General features: G+C 35.6%; 1 protein-coding gene across 3 annotated transcripts in view; it reads left to right on the top strand.

Moving 5' to 3' along the window:
* The window catches only part of RNGTT (RNA guanylyltransferase and 5'-phosphatase), a 250,178-nt gene that overhangs the window by 66,581 nt on the left and 162,262 nt on the right, over nt 1-21,335 (top strand). For all 3 annotated transcript variants that reach the window (XM_030859487.3, XM_030859485.3, XM_030859481.3), the window contains 2 exons: nt 5,299-5,370; nt 16,479-16,643. In XM_030859487.3, the coding sequence (XP_030715347.1) occupies nt 5,299-5,370; nt 16,479-16,643 (237 nt within the window). The remainder of the gene's footprint in view (nt 1-5,298; nt 5,371-16,478; nt 16,644-21,335) is intronic.

Genomic DNA, 21,335 nt, shown 5'->3' with positions numbered 1-21,335 from the left:
GTAATTGGTTCATGGGAACAGCAAGAACATTTATTTTGATTTTTGTTACTTTCATTTTATTTAAGATACAGTTTTTTAGCATCATAATTCATAAAATAAAAGGAAGAAAAAGACTCAAGTTATAGCATTTGCAAAAGTTTAGTGTAGTTTTTCATTCCTATCATGTACCACACCAGGAGTGCAGGCATTGTTTAGAAGGTTGAGGAGAAGGCCTCACCCTGGAGATATCTTACTTCATTGGGTTGGGACGGAGAATGATAGGTAACGAATAAAACGAAGATTGGCATTTAAAACAAGTCCTTTGGTTGTTTAGAGGAGAAATGAATTACATCTAGTTAGAAACTAAAGATGGTTTATAGAGGAGTTGGTGTTAGATATGGGAAGATTTCTATAGAAAGAGATTTTTGTTGGACATGGGCCAAGGGCATTCCAGGTAGGAAATAATGCTTAAAAATTAGATGCTTAACCACCTGCAGATTTAACTTAGCAGTACTATTTATTTTCACCCCAAACTTGGATAACTGAGAGCAACATAATAGACTCTTGTGAGGTTTTAAAATAGCAATATGATTCATGATGTCAGTTTACTTGGACCAGAATTATAGTTGCCATATCTGTTTTTCCACTTAGTTAATTAAAACAGTCCTCTGTAGTTTCCTGTTTCTTCTAAATTTTCATTTGCAAATTGTTTTTGTCAAATTCCAAATCCAAGAATAACTCAAACTGCCTAATTGTCTGGCTGTCATATGTGAGCGTTTAAGCTTTTGTTTTGCTCTCTAGATTATGTTCTTTGACCCACAGAATGTGGAAAATAGGAGTTTAGAAATACGGCAGTAATTCACTTGAAACAAATCAGTGAAGTTCAGTCAATTTTATACTGAGGATAAGAGGAGGATATAACAGTTAATCATTAAAGTTAATAACAAAAAACTTGGGAAAATGGCATGTCTTTTCATCTGTTAATTTTTTATAAAGGAATATGCATGCTCATTGTTAAAATTTTAGGAAGTCTGTATGTTATAAAATAGAACTCAACTATCAAGAAGAGATTAAATTTTAACATTTTGATGTATTTCCTTTTAGTCATTTTTGTTGTGCCTGTATTTATAGAACGTGTGTAATCAACACGTACATAGCTGACGTTTAATATATGCTGTGTATCTGGGGTTCCATCGTTTTCCTTCACTCTGAAGAACTGATTTTAGGATTTCTTTTTAAAATTTAACTTTATTGAAAAAGTTGAAATATAATTTACCATTCTAAGGTATATAAGTCAGTGGTTTTTAGTATTCACAAGATTATGCAACCACTGCTATCTAATTCAGGAACATTTCATCACTTAACTATGATAAATAGAACCAAGTGGGCCTTATCTGAAAGGATTTCAAGGAATGGGTTACCTTTGAGATGAACTTTGAAGGCCCACAGGTTTTCCACAGTTAATTACTTCCTTTCATTAAAACCCTTCAGTGGGGGCTTCCCTGGTGGTGCAGTGGTTAAGAATCCGCCTGCCAGTGCAGGGGACATGGGTTCAAGCCCTGGTTTGGGAAGATCCCACATGCTGCGGAACAACTAAGCCCGTGCACCACAACTACTGAGCCTGCGCTCTAGAGCATGAGAGCCACAACTACTGAGACTGTGAGCCACAACTACTGAAGCCCATGTGCCTAGAGCCCGTGCTCTGCAACAAGAGAAGCCACCACAATGAGAAGCCTGCACACCACAACAAAGAGTAGCCCCCGCTCACCGCAGCTAGAGAAAGCCCGCCTGCAGCAACGAAGACCCAACGCAGCCAAAAATAAATAAATAAAACAAATTTATATTAAAAAAACCCAAAACACCCCTTCAGTGGTTCTCCATTGCTTAAAGCATGAAAGCCAAAGTACGTAATGTAATATTCCTTATATCTGGGCCGCGCCTAAGCATTTAACATCATCTTTGACTGTGAGCCCTTGAAAGCATAAGTCCCACCTATTACTGAGCTTTGGAGAGTTTACCACCTTCTCCATGCCTTTTAAATACCATTTGGCGTGTCCACCGTCCTGCTAGAAGATATCCACCACATCTTTCAGGATTCAGCTAATGGGTTTCTCACCTTATTATCAAACCTTTGTCTTACTCTTCAGGTAGAAATAACCACTCCTTCTCCTTATGTTTATACAATGTGCCCTTATTGACTGGAATAGTAAAGGTGTATACTTGTTGTCTTAGTATAGTTATTAATAGCCATCTCTCACTCTCAAAAGTATCCTGGTTTAGACAGACAGCTACATGGTCATTCTCTCTGTATGGCCATCTGTCATTAAAACTGTAGCTCTTCCTTCGACCTAGCTACTTATACATTTTCCTCTCTTTCTATTACTCTGAGCCCCTTGAAGCTAGGGACTGGGTGCTTAATGTCTCCAGCACTTAGAGCATAGAGTATAGTTTGGGCTCAGGAAATATTAAATGGGTAGGCAGAAGAGTGGATGCCTGGGAACTTCAGATAAAGGCAATGGAATATGGAGAAGTACAGAGGATAGGAAAGTCAAACATGCAGATTTTGGGTTTTTTTTCGTAGGGCCCATAATAAAGGATTCAGCATCTTTTTTCTGTGGGTTTACAATTTTCATCAAAAGTAGAATGTTTTTGTGCATTTCTACCCTTCCACCTGTTGAAAATTTAATTACTAATGTTCTTTCATTAAAACAACCACAAACTTTTCTGTTTCGTTTTGGATAGTTTGTATTGATTTGTCTTCATGTTCATGAATCTCTCCTTCTCCAGCATCTAAACCACTGTTCATCCCAACCACAGTATTTTTCACCTCAGACATTGTAGTTTTCACCTCTGGAAATTGAATTTGAGTCTTTTTTAAGTCTTCTGTGTCTCTACTTACCTTTTTGAATATATGGAATACTGTTAGAATATTCTTGCCTGCTAGCTCTAACATCGCTCACAGTTTTAGGCCTATTTTGATGGATTTTTTTCTCCTCTTTATGAGTTGTATATTTTTGTCTCTTTGCATACCTGGTAATTTTTGATTGGTTGCCAGACGTTTTGAATTTTACCTTGTTGGGGGCTCAATATTTTTGTATTCCTATAACTACTCTTGAGCTTTGTTCTGAGATGCAGTTAATTTACTTGGGACTAGTTTGTGCCTTTTGAGTCTTGTTTTTAAGATTTGTTAGGTGAGGAGTCTTTAGGGATAATTATCCTCCGCTACTGAGATAAGATCCTTCTGAGTACTCAATGCCCTGTGAGTTATGAGACTTTCTAATCTGGCTGGTGGGAACAGGCGTTATTCCCAACCTTGTTGAGTGACATGTATGGTTCTCTTTAAGATTTTTGGGTACTTCTTTGCCTGACCTTGAGTAGTTTCCTCACATGCTTGCTTTGCTGAATATTCATGGGGGTCTATCTGAAGACGTTCCTCTCCCACCCTGTCCTCTGCTGTGAAAACTCTAGCCTCATTGGTCTCCCTAGACAGGCTGGTCTATTTTCTCAATTCAGGGAGACTGCTGGGCTCTCCTGGGCTCCCCCTGCCTGCATTGAAGCCTGGAAACTCTCCTCGACCAATAAGCTGGGACAGTTGTAGGGCTCATATAGTTATTTACTGTTTCCTAGGAGTTACTGTACTTTGTTGCTGGATGTCTAGTGCCTTGAAGATCATTTCTTCATATATTTTGTCCACCACACAGCCTAGGTCTTTGTTAGAATCCCTGGGTTCTCTTCTCTTTTAAAAACTGTGGGTAAATGTTTTCTTCAGCGAGTTGGGAGCCATATTTTATTCCAGTAATGCTCAGATTGTTTCTCCAATTCAGCACGCAGTCCCGTAGCCTTTATTTCAGACAGGAGGAGTGTTCTGCTATTTTAATTACTTTTTAATCGGAAGAGGGAAAAAAGAAGACAAGAATAACCACCGAGTTTCCTTCTCTATATTTTAATGTAATAGAGACAGTTATCAATGATTTGTCATTTTACAAGTAGGGCTTTTGGGGGTTTAGTGGGCTTGGAGGTGAACCCTTTTTGTTTTACCAGAATTTTGGTAGTTTCCATGGTTATCAGTTTTTAAACTTACTGGTTTGTTTATTCCTTTTTACTTGTTTAGTTTGCTGATAATAAACTTTCTTTTTTGTTTTACTGTTTGAAGAAGATATGTATTTACTCATTTCATCAGGTAATTTGGGAGGGAAATTCTGTGATTTCTGCTCTCTGAACCTGGAAGTCCACTTAATTTCCATCCACACATTTTTGAAAAGATTAATTGAAACCTGTTATTGGTGCTACCTTGTTGGCTTATAAAATTCTCAGATACAAGTACTTAAAAATATTTCAGTAAACAAATTTAAAATAATGAAAATGATTTATGTCAATTGTTGGGTTCAAGATGATAACCATAAATAAATGTCTGTAGCTTAACTAATACATATTTGAGAAAGAAATCAATTGGTAATAGTTGCTTAAAACTAGAAAATATATTTGTCTTCCATCAGTGTGTTCTTTGTAATTTTAGATGGTTGTGTGTGGTTATTGTCATGAAATTAGATAATAAAAAGACTGTTTAGTTTCCAAGGAAAAATATGAGGAAAGAATAATAATTTTAGGTTAAAACCTATTATTAAGAATTAATATTTTGGGTAATTATTAAGATCCTGCAAGCTGCATGACATGGCAGAAAAAAAATTTTAAAAATCCTACATTATATGCCTGTAATCATCCTTTAGTGTCCTTTATCTTTTTTCTGTCAGAGTGCAGATTTTAAGTTCGTTTCACTTAATGGCTGTGATATGTGATATCATATTCTCTTGCCCTGTTCCCTTTGATCATTAGTAGAGGGATACGGAACCAAGAAAGACTGTGTGGGCACATGGAGATTTTATCTATAATAAGGGCACCATTTATACCTATAGATTTTATGATTAAAGCAATTGGCATACAACAGAATTTAAAGCAATAATGATTTAGCAAAATTTATTTTTTAAATGTTGCTGATATTTAGAATTTAAAATTTGTAGTTTCTTTATCCTAATAGTTGCTTAGTAATTCAAACATAAGATGTAGAATAGAAATTCAAATATAAAAAATGAGGCTATATTGTCATATGATTTTATTGCAATACAGAATAAATTCATGGTGGGTTTTTTTGTGGTGCTGGCAGTCTATTGATTTGATCCGTGTAGAAGTGTGTTCACTTTGAAATTTCATCAAGTTGTATATTTATGATTTATGTACTTTCTGTGTGAATGTTATATTTTAATCAAACTAAAGAAATTGCTCTTAAAGTATGAATAAACTTACCTTCTTTTCTCTTTAAAGGAAATGATTATTGACAGAGTAAATGGACAGGCTGTTCCTAGATACTTGATATACGACATAATTAAATTCAATGTAAGTACCTTTTATAATTTATAAAATAAAAATGTCACTGAGATAATAATTAGTTTTTAACAAATAAAAAGTTCTACTGTCTTAGAGATAGTAGGGAAGCAGAATGATGACTCATTCAAATTACCCATTTGATACCTTATTAATACTTTTACATCTCCTTTTCTTTCTCTTAATTGCCTAATATTTAGCACATTTCTTTGTCTTTGGATTCTTTAGGAACTTCAAGTGAGTAAGGAAAAAAGTTTAATTGTGATAAAATAAGACAGCATTTTGTAAAATGGAAAATTCTCAATTTTAGTTATCCTGTACTCGATTAAAAAGTCTCCAAATTTTATTAGTCTGTCACTTAAAAAAAAAACAGAGAAACTGACTATGAGTGTTCACTGTGTAACATGGAGGCACAAATATGTTATTCATGAGTACATGCAGGAAACTTGAAAACAAAATATAAAATTGCCTGTTGTAAATAGATTAAAAAAATAGGAATTATATTCTCTACCCATTTCCTGCAATGTTAGACTCATCAAGAATCTGTTTTCCTGTTAATGTTTAATTATAGTATGAATGACTAAATTATTTAGGCAGTACAAGATGACTTCTGTAAATGCAAGAATTTCTTTCAGTAGTGTATATCCATGAAAAGGTGTAATCATTCCTCTAGACGTGTTATTCAAATTGCATAATCACTTAGTATTCAAACCAGACTGAAAGCAATTAAGACTTCTGGAATTAAAAGTGTTAAGTTATAAGGTTTTGAAGATTTATAACAAAGCTTTTAAAAAGTTCTTTTTTAGGGGTATACATTTTAAATTGTAGTAGTAAGATTCAGGATTGCATTTATCCAGATTATTTTTTCCTGGAAATGTTCAATGTATGTATCTCATTTTTTTGTTGAATTTCTATATTTCAGAGTTTCAAATTTAAGAAACTCAGTCAGAAATCAAGTTTTATTTTTGTTCTGTCTGTGACCACTATATTCCTCAAAAGTAAGGTGTTCCAGAATTGATTTATTCTCATTACAGATATTGGAATAATGTTCATTGGGCCATAACGAGATGTAAAGGATGGGGTTGGCCTTTTTCTTTGTGAATGGGGGTGCACTGTCTCCTTTGCCTCTTGATAATGAACTCCACTTTAATATTGTTCAGTGCAGGTTCACTTCTTAGTCTGGGAGCTTTGCCTGAGACAACAGCCTTCTAATTCTTTAAAAAAATAGGAAAAATTTCAGCATGCACAAATATATAGAGAATAATGTAAGGCATACTTATGTACTGACCTCCAGATTTGTTGAAGTTTAACATTGTCATTTTTACTCCACTTTCTTTTCAGTAAGGAATAAATCATTACAGATTCAGTAGGAGTTTCTTGTGCACACCTCTCTCATTCCATTCTTGACCATCTTATCCAGAAGCAGATTCTACCCTGAATTTGATGTTTATTATTCCCATGAATGTTTTTAATACCTTTACTACCTATGTGTAGATCTATAAGATATATGTGGTGTATTCTTTTGCAGTGTTTCTACTGTTATATAAATGTCATTGTACTAGTGTACTATGGTACCCAACATTTGGTCCACCTTATTTGTTGATATTTATTTGTGTTAATACATACAGGTTTAGTTCACTCACTTTAATTAGTATTTTATTACATTGTATAAATATACAGAATTTATCTTTTTTCCATTTGATGGACATTTGGGTTTCCATATTTTGCTGTTATACTACTATTGCATGGAACAGTTTTATATACTTTTTATTGTGTGTGTATGTCCAGGTTTCTCTAGGATAGTTCTCATTCTTGGGATACAATCATCTAGGAAGCGTTTTAAAAAGCCAGTCCCTCATCCCTACATCATGGAGATTCTGATTAAACTGGCGACTTCAGCTTTTTTGTTGTGTTGCTAAATTCCCTTCAGAAGTAGTTGTACCACTTTACCACAGTTGGTATTATCAGATTTTAAGATCTTTGTCAATTGGATTGTTTTAATTTGCTTTCCTGATTACTAATGAAGTTAAGCATATTTCATGTTTGAATTTTTCTTCTGTGATTTAACTGCAAGTTTGAATAATCTTCTAATAGCTATCTTTTCTGGATTCTAATCCTTTCTTAGTTATATATGTGGCAAACAATATGTTTTCCATATTAATATCTATGGATTCACAGAAGTTTTTCATTTTAATGAAATCCAGCTCACTATATCTCAAAGTTTGTGCTTTTGTGTCTTGTTTAGGAGATTCAACCATATTTTCCTGTAAAAATGATTAATTCATGCTTTTCATCTCTTGGTCTGTAATCATTCATTCAGTAAGGATTTATTGAGTACCTTTTGCTTTATTTCATAGATTTTTAAAATTTTAATTTTTTTTGCATTTTTGAATTTACTTTATTTTTTTATACAGCAGGTTCTTATTAGTCATCCATTTTATACATATTAGTGGATACATGTCAATCCCAATCTCCCAATTCATCACACACACACCCCACGACCACCACTTTCCCCACTTCGTGTCCATACGTTTGTTCTCTACATCTGTGTCTCCATTTCTACCCTGCACACCAGTTCCTCTGTACCATTTTTCTAGGTTCCACATATATGCGTTAATATACGATATTTGTTTTTCTCTTCCTGACTTGCTTCACTCTGTATGACAGTCTCTAGATCCATCCACGTCTCTACAAATGACCCAGTTTCGTTCCTTTTTATGGCTGAGTAATATTCCATTGTATATATGTACCACATCTTCTTTATCTATTCGTCTGTTGATGGGCATTTAGGTTGCTTCCATGACCTGACTATTATAAATAGTGCTGCAATGAACATTGGGGTGCATGTATCTTTTTCAATTATGGTTTTCTCTGGATATATGCCCAGTAGTGGGATTGCTGGATCATATGGCAATTCTATTTTTAATTTTTTAAGCAACCTCCATACTGTTCTCCATAGTGGCTGTATCAATTTACATTCCCACCAACAGTGCAAGAGGGTTCCCTTTTCTCCACAACCATTCCAGCATTTGTTGTTTGTAGATTTTCTGATGATGCCCATTCTAACTGGTGTGAGGTACCTCACTGTAGTTTTGATTTGCATTTCTCTAATAATTAGTGATGTTGAGCAGCTTTTCATGTGCTTCTTGGCCATCTGTATGTCTTCTTTGGAGAAATGTCTGTTTAGGTCTGTTGCCCAACTTTGGATTGGGTTGTCTGTTTTTTTGATATTGAGATTCATAAGTTGTTTATATATTTTAGAGATTAATTCTTTGTCCATTGATTCATTTGCAAATATTTTCTCCCATTCTGAGGGTTGTCTTCTCATCTTGTTTGTAGTTTCCTTTGCTTTGCAAAAGCTTTTAAGTTTCATTAGGTCTCATTTGTTTATTTTTGTTTTTATTACCATTACTCTAGAAGGAGGATCAAAAAAGATCTTGCTGTGATTTATGTCAAAGAATGTTCTGCCTGTGTTTTCCTCTAAGAGTTTTATAGTGTCCAGTCTTACATTTAGGTCTCTCTAATCCATTTTGAGTTTATTTTTGTGTGTGGTGTTAGGGAGTTTCCTTATTTCATTCTTTTACCTGTAGCTGTCCAGTTTTCCCAGTACCATTAATTGAAGAGACTGTCTTTTCTCCATTGTATATCCTTGCCTCCTTTGTCATAGATTAGTTGACCATAGGTATGTGGGTTTACCTCTGGGCTTTCTATCCTGTTCCACTGATCTATATTTCTGTTTTTGTGCCAGTACCATACTGTCTTGATTAGTGTAGCTTTGTAGTATAGTCTGAATTCAGGGAGTCTGATTCCTCCAGCTCCGTTTTTTCCCCTCAAGACTGCTTTGGCTATTCGGGGTCTTTGTGTCTTCATACAAAGTGTGAAATTGTTTGTTCTAGTTCTGTAGAAAATGCCATTGTTAATTTAATAGGGATTGCATTGAATCTGTAGATTGCTTTGGGTAGTATAGTCATTTTCACAATATTGATTCTTCCAATCCAAGAACATGGTATATCTCTCCATCTGTTTGTATCATCTTTAATTTCTTTCATCAGTGTCTTATAGTTTTCTGCATACAGGTCTTTTGTCTCCCTAGGTAGGTTTATTCCTAGGTATTTTATTCTTTTTGTTGCAATGGTAAATGGGAGTGTTTCCTTAATGTCTCTTTCAAATTTTTCATTATTAGTATATAGGAATGCAAGAGATTTCTGTGCATTAATTTTGTATCCTGCTACTTTTTTACCAAATTCATTGATTAGCTCTAGTAGTTTTCTGGTGGCACCTTTAGGATTATCTATGTATAGTATCATGTCATCTGCAAATAGTGACAGTTCTACTTCTTCTTTTCCGATTTGGATTCCTTTTATTTCTTTTTCTTCTCTGATTGCCGTGGCTAAGACTTTCAAAACTATGTTGAATAATAGTGGCAAGAGTGGACATCGTTGTCTTGTTCCTGATCTTAGAGGAAATGCTTTCAGTTTTTCACCATTGAGAATGATGTTTGCTGTGGGTTTGTCATATATGGCCTTTATTATGTTGAGATAGGTGCCCTCTATGCCCGCTTTCTGGAGAGTTTTTATCATAAGTGGGTGTTGAATTTTGTCAAAAGCTTTTTCTGTATCTGTTGAGATGATCATATGGTTTTTCTCCTTCAATTTGTTAATATGGTTTATCACATTGATTGATTTGTGTATGTTGATGAATCCTTGCATTCCTGGTATAAACCCCACTTGATCGTGGTGTGTGATCCTTTTAATGTGCTGCTGGATTCTGTTTGCTAGTATTTTGTTGAGGATTTTGCATCTATATTCATCAGTGATACTGGTCTGTAATTTTCTTTTTTTGTAGTATCTTTGTCTGGTTTTGCTATCAGGGTGATGGTGGCCTCATAGAATGAGTTTGGGAGTGTTCCTCCCTCTGATATATTTTGGTAGAGTTTGAGAAAGATAGGTGTTAGCTCTTCTCTAAATGTTTGATAGAATTCACCTGTGAAGCCATCTGGTCCTGGACTTTTGTTCCTTGGAAGGTTTTTAATCACAGGTTCAATTTCATTACTTGTGATTGGTCTGTTTATATTTTCTGTTTCTTCCTGCTTCAGTCTTGGAAAGTTATAGCTGTCTAAGAATTTGTACATTTCTTCTAGGTTGTGCATTTTATTGGCATAGAGTTGCTTATAATAGTCTCTAAGGATGCTTTATATTTCTGTGGTTTCTGTAGCAACTTCTCCTTTTTCATTTCTAATTTTATTGATTTGAGTCTCTCCCTCTTTTTCTTGATGAGGCTGGGGAATGGTTTATCAGTTTTGTTTATCTTCTCAAAGAACCAGCTTTTAGTTTTATTGATCTTTGCTGTTTTTTTCTTTGTATCTATTTCATTTATTTCTTCTGACCTTTATGATTTCTTTCCTTCTACTAACTTTGGGTTTTGTATGTTCTTCTTTCTCTAGTTCCTTTAGGTGTAAGGTTAGATTGTTTATTTGAGATTTTTCTTGTTTCTTGAGGTTGGCTTGTATAGCTATAAACTTCCCTCTTAGAACTGCTTTTGCTGCATCCTATAGGTTTTGGATCGTCATGTTTTCATTGTCATTTGTCTCTAGGTGTTTTTTGGTTTCCTCTTTAATTTCTTCAGTCATCTCTTGGTTATTTAGTAATGTATTCTTTAGCCTCCATGTGTTTGTGTTTTTTAATGTTTTTTCCCTGTAATTCATTTCTAATCTTATTGCGTTGTGGTCAGAAAAGATGCTTGATGTGATTTCAGTTTTCTTAAATTAACTGAGGCTTGATTTGTGACCCAAGATGTGATCTATCCTGGAGAATATTCCATGTGCACTTGAGAAGAAAGTGTAATCTGCTGTTTTTGGATGGAAGGTCCTATAAATATCAATTAAATGTATCTGGTCTTTTGTGTCATTTAAAGCTTGTGTTTACTTATTAATTTTCTGTTTGGATGATCTGTCCATTGGTGTAAGTGGGGTGTTAAAAGTCCCCCACTATTATTGTGTTACTGTGAATTTCCTCTTTTATAGCTGTTAGCAGTTGCCTTATGTATTGAGGTGCTCCTGTGTTGGGGCATATATATTTACAATTGTTATATCTTCTTCTTGGTTTGATCCTTTGATTATTATGTAGTGTCCTTCCTTGTCTCTTGTAACATTCTTTATTTTAAAGTCTATTTTTTTTTTTTTCGGTACGTGGGCCTCTCACTGTTGTGGCCTCTCCCGCCGCGGAGCACAGGCTCCGCACGCGCAGGCTCAGCGGCCATGGCTCACGGGCCCAGCCGCTCTGCGGCATGTGGGATCCTCCCGGACTGGGGCATGAACCCACGTCCCCTGCATCGGCAGGCGGACTCTCAACCACTGCGCCACCAGGGAAGCCCTAAAGTCTATTTTATCTGATATGAGTATTGCTACTCCAGCTCTCTTTTGATTTCCATTTGCATGAAATATCATTTTCCATCCCCTCACTTTCAGTCTGTATGTGTCCCTAGGTCTGAAGTGGGTCTCTTGTAGACAGCACATATATGGTCTTGTTTTTGTTTCCATTCAGCGAGCTTGTGTCTTTTGGTTGGAGCATTTAATCCATTCACGTTTAAGGTAATTATCGATACATATGTTCCTTTGACCATTTTCTTAATTGTTTTGGGTTTGTTTTTGTAGGTCCTTTTCTTCTCTTGTGTTTTCCAGCTGGAGAAGTTCCTTTAGCATTTGTTGTAGAGCTGGTTTGGTGGTACTGAATTCTCTTAGCTTTTGCTTGTCTGTAAAGCTTTTGATTTCTCCAGCGAATCTGAATGAGATCCTTGCTGAGTAGAGTAATCTTGGTTGTAGGTTCTTCCCTTTCTTCACTTTAAATATATCATGCCACTCCCTTCTTCCTTGTAGAGTTTCTACTGAGAAATCAGCTGTGGGAGTTCCCTTGTATGTTATTTGTTGTTTTTCCCATGCTGCTTTCAGTAATTTTTCTTTGTCTTTATTTTTTGCCAATTTGACTACTATGTGCCTCAGTGTGTTTCTCCTTGGGTTTCTCCTGCCTGGGACTCTCTGGGCTTCCTGGACTTCGGCGGCTATTTCCTTTCCCATGTTATTTAAGTTTTCGACTATAATGTCTTCATATATTTTCTCGGGTCCTTTCTCTCTCTCTTCTCCTTCTGAGACCCCTGTAATGCGAATGTTGTTGTGTAATGTTGTCCCAGAGGTCTCTTAGGCTGTCATCATTTCTTTTCATTCTTTTTTCTTTATTCTGTTCTGTGGCAGTGAATTCCACCATTCTGTCTTCCAGGTCACTTATCTGTTCTTCTGCCTCAGTTATTCTGCTATTGATTCCTTCTAGTATATTTTTCATTTCAGTTATTGTTTTGTTCATCTCTGTTTGTTTGTTCTTTAATTCTTCTAGGTGTTTGTTCTCTAATTCTTCTAGGTCTTTGTTAAACATTTCTTGCATCTTCTTGATCTTTGCCTCCATGCTTTTTCCGAGGCCCTGGATCATCTTCCTTATAATTATTCTGAATTCTTTTTCTGGAAGATTGCCTATCTCCACTTCGTTTGGTTGTTTTTCTGGGGTTTTATCTTGTTCCTTTTTCTGGTACATAGATCTCTGCCTTTTTATCTTGTCTATCTTTCTATGAATGTGCTTTTTGTTCCACGCTGCAGGATTGTAGTTCTTTTTGCTTCTGCAGTCTGCCCTCTAGTGGATGAGGGTATCTAAGAGGCTTGAGCACGTTTCCTGTTGGGAGGGACTGGTGGTGGGTAGAGCTGGGTGATGCTCTGGTGGGCAGAGCTCAGTAAAACTTTAATCCACTTGTCTGCTGATGGATGGGGCTGGTTTCCCTCGTGTTGCTTGTTTTGCCTGAGGTGACCCAACACTGGAGCCTACCCAGCTCTTTGTTGGGGCTAATGGTGGACTCTGGGAGGGCTCATGCCAAGGAGTACTTCCCAGAACTTCTGCTGCCAGTGTCCTTGTCCCCACGGTGAGCCACAGCCACCCCCCACCTCTGCAGGAGACCCTCCAACACTAGCAGGTAGGTCTGGTTCAGTCTCCTATGGGGTCACTGCTCCTTCCCCTGGGTCCTGATGCGTACACTACTTTGTGTGTGCCCTCCAAGAGTGGAGTCTCTGTTTCTCCCAGTCCTGTCGAAATCCTACAATCTATTCCCAGTAGGCTTCAAAGTCTGATTCTCTAGGAATTCCTCCTCCTGTTGCCAGATCCCCAGGTTGGGAAGCCAGACGTGGGGCTCAGAACCTTCACTCCAGTGGGTGGACTTCTGTGGTATAAGTGTTCTCCAGTTTGTGAGTCACCCACCCAGCAGATATGGGATTTGATTTTATTATGATTGTGCCCCTCCTACCATCTCATTGTGTCTTCTCCTTTGTCTTTGGATGTGGGGTATCTTTTTTGGTGAGTTCCAGTGTCTTCCTGTTGATTATTCTCCAGCAGTTACTTGCGATTCCGGTGCTCTCGCAGAAGGGAGTGACTAATTCATTGGGTTTTTAAGTCACAGTTTTTCACATTTCTGATAATAGAATATATTTATGATTGAAAGTGTCATATATTTAATTCTTTAATATACTGTGGAGGTTTCATTGATGTTTAACCATTTTGTTTATTTTGAATTATGAAATCAAGGTCACCCTTAGAAAAAATTTTTTTGAAATAATTGTTTGAAACTTTTCAGTTCCTTAGTTTATTATTTTGTACAGCAAGAATTTCATTGATAATTTTTTATATGTCAAGTATTAGTCTAGGTATTGAGTATGCCCAGAAGAATAGGACATAATTTCTTGCCTTCCAGGGAGTTTATAATTTAGTGCCCTGACCTTCAAAGGAGGCTACTTCTATAACAGTTCATTGGGATTTGGAAAGAAAATCGGAGAACTCCTGTTTATTCTTAATTTATTATTCAATTTTTGTCTGTTTTATAACATACAGTTGTGCATGTATGCAATTTATTAAAAATTAATATGTATATATTATACACAATTGTTCGGATATGTGTTTAGATTGGATACAAAATCAAAAGAAACTTGCAGGGACTTCCCTGGCGGTCCAGTGGTTAGGACTCCACGCTTCCACTTCAGGGGGCATGGGTTTGATTCCCGGTCGGCGAACTGAGATCCCACATGCTGTACGGTCAAAAGAAACAAAAGAAAAAGAAATTTGCAGACCAGTGGTGTTATGAATGGGGATATAAATATAAAGAAATATTATAATGGTATCATAAGTATAATGTCAAAGATATATGGGAGATATAGAAATATATGAGAGGTACCAGAGAGGTGAGAATATTCCAGCTTACCCTGGGTATACTTGAGTTATTTGAAGTGTGGAGTTGTAGACAGAGAAAGTGATACAGATTAATTTTGAAGGAGGGAGCCTTAGAAGTCAGGAGCATTAGATGGTTTTTAGTGTACTTGATGTATGGTGAGATGTGAGACATAGCAGGAAATGAGAATGGATTTGTGGGTAGGAGACCAGATCATCTGAATAAGACATTTTAGCTTAGTTCTTTGTTCTGTATATAATAGGACACTACTGAAGGGTTTTAGTTACGGTAATGATATGATCTTATTTTTATTGCTTTGGAGGATAACTCCACTGGCATCGTGGATAGTAGTTTGAAGTGAGAAAGAACTCAAAACAGGGAGACCAGTTAGTCAATAGTTATTGAGCGCTTCCTGTAGTCTATTCTCAACGATTCAACACCTATCTATCAGGAGCTTCCTTTATGATAGGCAACACAGATTTGAAGGTGAACTTGATTTCAATCTATTCTAGTTGTTTTGGTGAATTTTAAAGTGAAGAGTATCTAGGAGGGAATTTAGACTACTTACAAGTTTTTTAAACAATTTTTAGGCTTTTAATTTTATTTCTTAAAAAGAGGACTTGCTTGTTTCATTTTAATTTTATCAGGGTCTCAATTCATCTAATAAATAAGCCTGACATTTTAGGTTTTTCAACCTTGTTGATGACATAGGTGACATGGAAAAGTTTGCACATGGACTGTGTGGTTATTTACTAACTAGCATTTCTTCAGTAAATAACCTTTACAAACAGTCGTATGCCTTTATGTAAAGGAATATATTCTACCTTATACCTAGCTCTTGCTCACTTGTCTTGCTCCATATTCTTTGCTGAGTATCAAAATTGTCATCCTTCCAAAGTTGAGAAAAAGTCATCCTTGAGGTGTATTTAATGTTCACAGATTAAGCAAGTGTTGCCACCCCTTTGTAAACAGTAGGTTGGGTAAAATGTTAGGTTGAGTGATATAGATTAGAGAAGTGAAAGAAGGCAGAAAAGATGGGAAAAATGCGTGGAAGTGTGTCCAATTGCAGAATAAAGAAAAGGGTACTTGATATACCATTGAGGTGATGCTGCTAATCCGGACCACTGCTGTCACCCAGGTGATATGTTATAGCTGTATTTGTATATACCATTAGGAGAGGACAAGCCCCTACCCTCAGCTTATACAAAAGTGTACATGTGCTTTTTATTTCATGGTTCAAACCATATATATATACCATAATATATATACTGTATATATACATATGGGGGAAGAAGAAAAGTTTTGTTTTTGAATATATCATATAAACCTTTTCTGTATTAGTTTTCAGAGTTGAGAATGTATTTGCTTAATAAATATCTTCTACTTCTTGAAGGCTGTAAAGTGTTAGCACTTTAAACAACAAAAAACATTATAGGTGACTTTTTTGCCTATTTTGGTGTGTTGTTTGCTTGTACTTTCCTGACTGTGGATTTTAGTTTTACACAGGTTTTACTAATTCATGTAAACAATAAAAATGATTAGTGAGTATATTAATACTTTAATTCAGATGTGAAAACTTTGGATCAATTTATATTTGAGAAGATTTATACCATTTTCCCATACTCTTTTATATATTTATAATTAAAATAAGTAACTGTATGTGTGTGCATTTGCATGTTTAGGTATGCTTCTGTCATTAGTCAAATTAATCATCAGGGCTGGCACTTGTGGTTGTTCAGGCTATACACTGGGCAACTCCAAAGGATGCTGTTTATATAGACTGCTATGTATAGTGTATCAGCCTGATAATTATGCTGATAAAATAGTTTTTAGTGTTGAAATTTAAATAATTGTCTTGTTTAATTCAGGCACAGCCGGTTGGAGATTGTGATTTTAATATTCGTCTGCAGTGTATAGAACGAGAAATAATAAATCCTCGACATGAAAAAATGAAGACGGGGCTCATTGACAAAACACAGGAACCATTTAGAGTCAGAAATAAGCCATTTTTTGACATCCATGCTTCAAGAAAGGTAAAGTTTTCTAATTAATACTTGCAGTGTAACAAAACTCATCTTGGAAAAGGAATATGAATGACATTTTGAGACCCACTTGTCTTGATTTTTCCAGAAATTACTTGAATTGAATATAGCACTATATTGACAAACATATATAATTCCCAAGTCTGCTCTTTAGCAAGATCCTTTTTTTTTTTTAAATTGAAGTATAGTTGATTTACAATGTTGTGTTAGTTTCTGGTGTACAGCAAAGTAGTTCATATATATATACATATATATATTTTTTTTTTTTTCTTTTTCAGATTCTTTTCCATTATAGCTTATTACATGGTATTGAATATAGTGCCCTGTGCTATACTGTAGGTCCTTGTTGTTTACCTATTTTATTTTAGTAAGATTCTCAGTGACAGAAACTTAGGTTACTTCCTTGTTTTCTTTTCTTTTTTTCTTTTTTAAAAAATATTTATTTATTTGACTGTGCCAGGTCTTAGTTGCGGAATGCGGGATATTTGTTGCCGCCTGCAGGGCCTTCGTTGTGGTGTTCGGGATCTTTACTTGTGGCACGTGGGCTCTTAGTTGGGGCATGTGGAATCTAGTTCCCTGACCAGGGATTGAACCCCGGGCCCCCTGTATTGGGAGCACGGAGTCTTAACCCCTGGACCACCAGGCAAGTCCCCCTTGTTTCTTATAATAGTTTGTGATTCATGGCTATTGGTTCATATTATGTTTTTTAAAAAGCTGTAAACAGGATAGAATTATATAGAGTGAAAATCACCTGTTAAGCCTTCTGAAGGTCAACAGTGTTTACTATGTAGTCTTATTTTAAAAATTAATTTACATATATATATACATACATGTGGAAGGTTTTCTTTTGTTATTTATTTTTGTTGTTTTGACACTGAAAACCCGAGACTTATTTCACTTAACAGTGTAACTTGGAAATATTTCCATGACATGCAAAGAGATTTATAACTGCCGCATAGTATTTGACAGTAAAGATGCACCATGGAGTTATTATGTTTTGGAGGAGAGGTGGTTATGATAGAATAATATAGGAAATAATAGCAATGTAAGCAATTAAATGTTTTAAAATTTTTTCTAATATAATCTCACATGTTAGATGATGTAAGTTTTTGTTGTATTTTAACTGCTTCTACTCAAGTCCACTCAATTTGGTATTAGCCCTTGGATGTAATATTAGCAATAATCTCAGCACTGTTGAATGCCTATCTTTTCTTCTCAACAAATACAAAGTTATCATTCTACTTTCACTTATTGTGCATAATGCCTGCTTGGCATGGGACTGTTGGTTGACTTCTGGTGCCATGGCCTTCCCACAGTTCACTGCTTTTGTGTCTGTTTTGTCAGCAGGAATATTATAGGGTTGCCTGAAAGAGCCATACACTTCTGTGCCCTGCCCAGTCGGTAGGGTAGGGATAACGTTAACACTTAACATGGGCCACACCTTTCTAAATTTTTAATTCATTGTAAAAGTTGGTCAGAAGCCAAATTGTTTCAGTTTGCATTCGTTTTTTTTTAAATGTATTTTGACAGCTTGTGCTGCCATAATTCAAAGTTCAGCATTTAAGAAAATGTGTCTCAGTGTTTTATTAGTTTATTAGTTTATTAGTTTTATTAGTCAAAATCAGTGCTGCTTAGAAATGCTTAGAAAATAGTTCTTTAGGGATCTGAAGTATATAGTTATGTTGACCAACTTTTCATGTAGTTTTTCACTAGAAAAAACGATGCTCTAATTTTTCTCCTTTCTACTTAGCTTATATAACCACGCTTTGAAATCATCATAGGTATTTCTTTTTTTTCAAGCAGTTCTATTATCTGGAATTTTACATATAAGTTTCCTCTTCCCTCCTTTTCAGTTTTTACTGTTATTTTTTGTCCTCAATTTCTCTTACCAAAGTGTAAAGTTGTAGAATACAGAGGGAAAGCACATTTTGCAGCAGAGTTGGTCTAAAGGGTAAGACTGTAGTAACACCAAGTTATAGAATAGTAGCTACGATTGACAGGTTATTGCTCTAGAGTTGCTTATTATTTTTATGTTTGCTACTGGGAATTGTAAAATAGTGGTGTTACGAATGATGCAGCATTTGTCAGGGAAGTACGTATCATTTTTATGAGAAAGCCTAGTTTTTATGTGGTTTTTAACAAAATTTACAACTCTGAAAAATGCATACCTTTGGGTAGAAAACAGTAGAATTTCATTTCTGTCTATAAAAACTTGAAGATAACTTTGATTTTAGGAGTTTATTAGCATAGCTCTATAAACAACCTCTCCATTTTGTTGAATTTGATCCGTCAAACTAGTGAAGGGATAATGAGTTGTTTAATTTTTAACTTAATATACATAAATGGGTGTTAGAATACAGCATCCTAAATAGTAATAAGAAGTAGCAGTTTCTTAAATTACAATTTATTTGCATTTCCAGTTTGAAGGCCAATTAAAAAAGAATTATTTGAATAGATTAAATGTGGTTAACAAAATTTTAAAAGTCAGACAGACAACAGATATTTATCATCATCTCAGAAGAGTAACCACTGCTATTAGCATTTATTGTATCCATCAGAATTTCTTTATCCATGTGCAAGCAATACAATTATTTATATTCTTACCATCCTTACCCAAGAGGTGATTCTTAACGCCCTTTTCTGTACTTGCTTTTTTTTACTTAATTTATTTTGTGTCCCCTTGCCCCAGTTTTGGTACATGGAGATCTCCTTCAATCTTTTAAATAGATGCACAGATTTCCATCTTATCAGTGTACCATAATTTACTTAATCCATAGTCATTTGGGTTGTTTTTAGCCTGTTGATAGGTTTTTGTTTGTTTGTTTTGCATATGGATATCCAATTGTTTCTGCACCAAGTGTTGAAGAGATGGTCCTTTTTTCATTGAATTTCTTTTGCATGTTTATAAAAAATAAGTTGTTATGTATGTGTGGGACTATTGCTAGATGCTCTGTTCTACGCCCTTGATCTTTTTTATCTGTCTTTGTGGTAGTACTGTCTTGACTACCTTTGTTTATAGTAAAGATTGAAATCAGACAGACTTGATCTTCCAACTTTGTACTTCTTTTTTGAAGATGTTGTCTCTATTCTAGGCCTTTGTGTTTTCATTGAATTCTCTTGTTCCATCTGATTCTTGTTTATAATTATTTTTCAGTTGATTCTCTTGGATTTTCTGAGTATCCAGTCATATTAGGTGTAAATTGACACAGTTTTACTCTTTTTTCCTTCCTTCCTTCCTTCCTTCCTCCCTCCCTCCCTTCCTTCCTTTTCTTTCAACATCTTTATTGGAGTATAATTGTTTTACATTGGTGTGTTAGTTGCTGCTATATATAGCAAAGTGAATCAGCTATAAATACACATATATCCCCATATCCCCTCCCTCTTGCGTCTCCCTCCCACCCTCCCTATCCCACCCCTCTAGGTGGACACAAGGCACCGAGCTGATCTCCCTGTGCTATGTGGCTGCTTCCCACTAGCTATCTGTTTTACATTTGGTAGTGTATATGTATCCATGCCACTCTCTCACTTTGTCCCAGCTCACCCGTCCCCCTCCCCATATCCTCAAGTCCATTCTCTGGTAGGTCTGCGTCTTTATTCCTGTTTTGCCCTTAGGTTCTTCATGACATTTTTTTCTTTTTTTAGATTCCATATGCATATGTTAGCATGCGGTATTTGTCTGTCTCTTTCTGACTTACTTCACTCTGTATAACAACTCTAGGTCCATCCACCTCACTACAAATAACTCAATTTCATTTCTTTTTATGGCTGAGTAATATTCCATTGTTTATATGTGCCACATCTTCTTTATCCATTCATCTGTCGATGGACACTGAGGTTGCTTCCATGTCCTGGCTATTGTAAATAGAGCTGCAGTGAACATTGTGGTACATGACTCTTTTTGAATTATGGTTTTCTCAGGGTATATGCCCAGTAGTGGGTTTGCTGGATCGTATGGTAGTTCTATTTTTAGTTTTTTAAGGAACTTCCATACTGTTCTCCATAGTGGCTGTATCAATTTACATTCCCACTAACAGTGCAAGGGGTTCCCTTTTCTCCACACCCTCTCCAAAATTTATTGCTTGTAGATTTTTTAATGATGGCCATTCTGACTGGTGTGAGGTGATACCTCATTGTAGTTTTGATTTGCATTTCTCTAATGATTAGTGATGTTGAGCTAATGTGTTTCATGTGTTTGTTGGCAATCTGTATATCTTCTTTGGAGAAATGTCTGTTTAGATCTTCTGCCCATTTTCGGATTGGGTTGTTTGTTTTTTTGATATTGAGCTACGAGAGCTACCTGTATATTTTGGAGATTAATCCTTTGTCAGTAGCTTCATTTGCAAATATTTTCTCCCATTCTGAGGGTTGTCTTTTCGTCTTGTTTATGGTTTCTTTTGCTGTGCAAAAACTTTTAAGTTTCATTAGGTCCCATTTGTTTACTTTTGTTTTTATCTCCATTTCTCTAGGAGGTGGGTCAAAAAGGATCTTGCTGGGATGTATGTCATAGAGTGTTCTGCCTGTGTTGTCCTTTAAGAGTTTTATAGTGTCTGGCCTTACATTTAGGCCTTTAATCCATTTTGTGTTTATTTTTGTGTATGGTGCTATGGAATGTTCTAATTTCATTCTTTTACATGTAGCTGTCCAGTTTTCCCAGCACCACTTATTGAAGAGGCTGTCTTTTCT

The sequence above is a fragment of the Globicephala melas genome, chromosome 14, assembly GCF_963455315.2.
Source record: "Globicephala melas chromosome 14, mGloMel1.2, whole genome shotgun sequence".
Lineage (NCBI taxonomy): Eukaryota > Metazoa > Chordata > Mammalia > Artiodactyla > Delphinidae > Globicephala > Globicephala melas.
The sequence above is the reverse complement of the archived record's forward strand: the minus strand, read 5'-3'. Positions and strand labels throughout refer to the sequence as shown.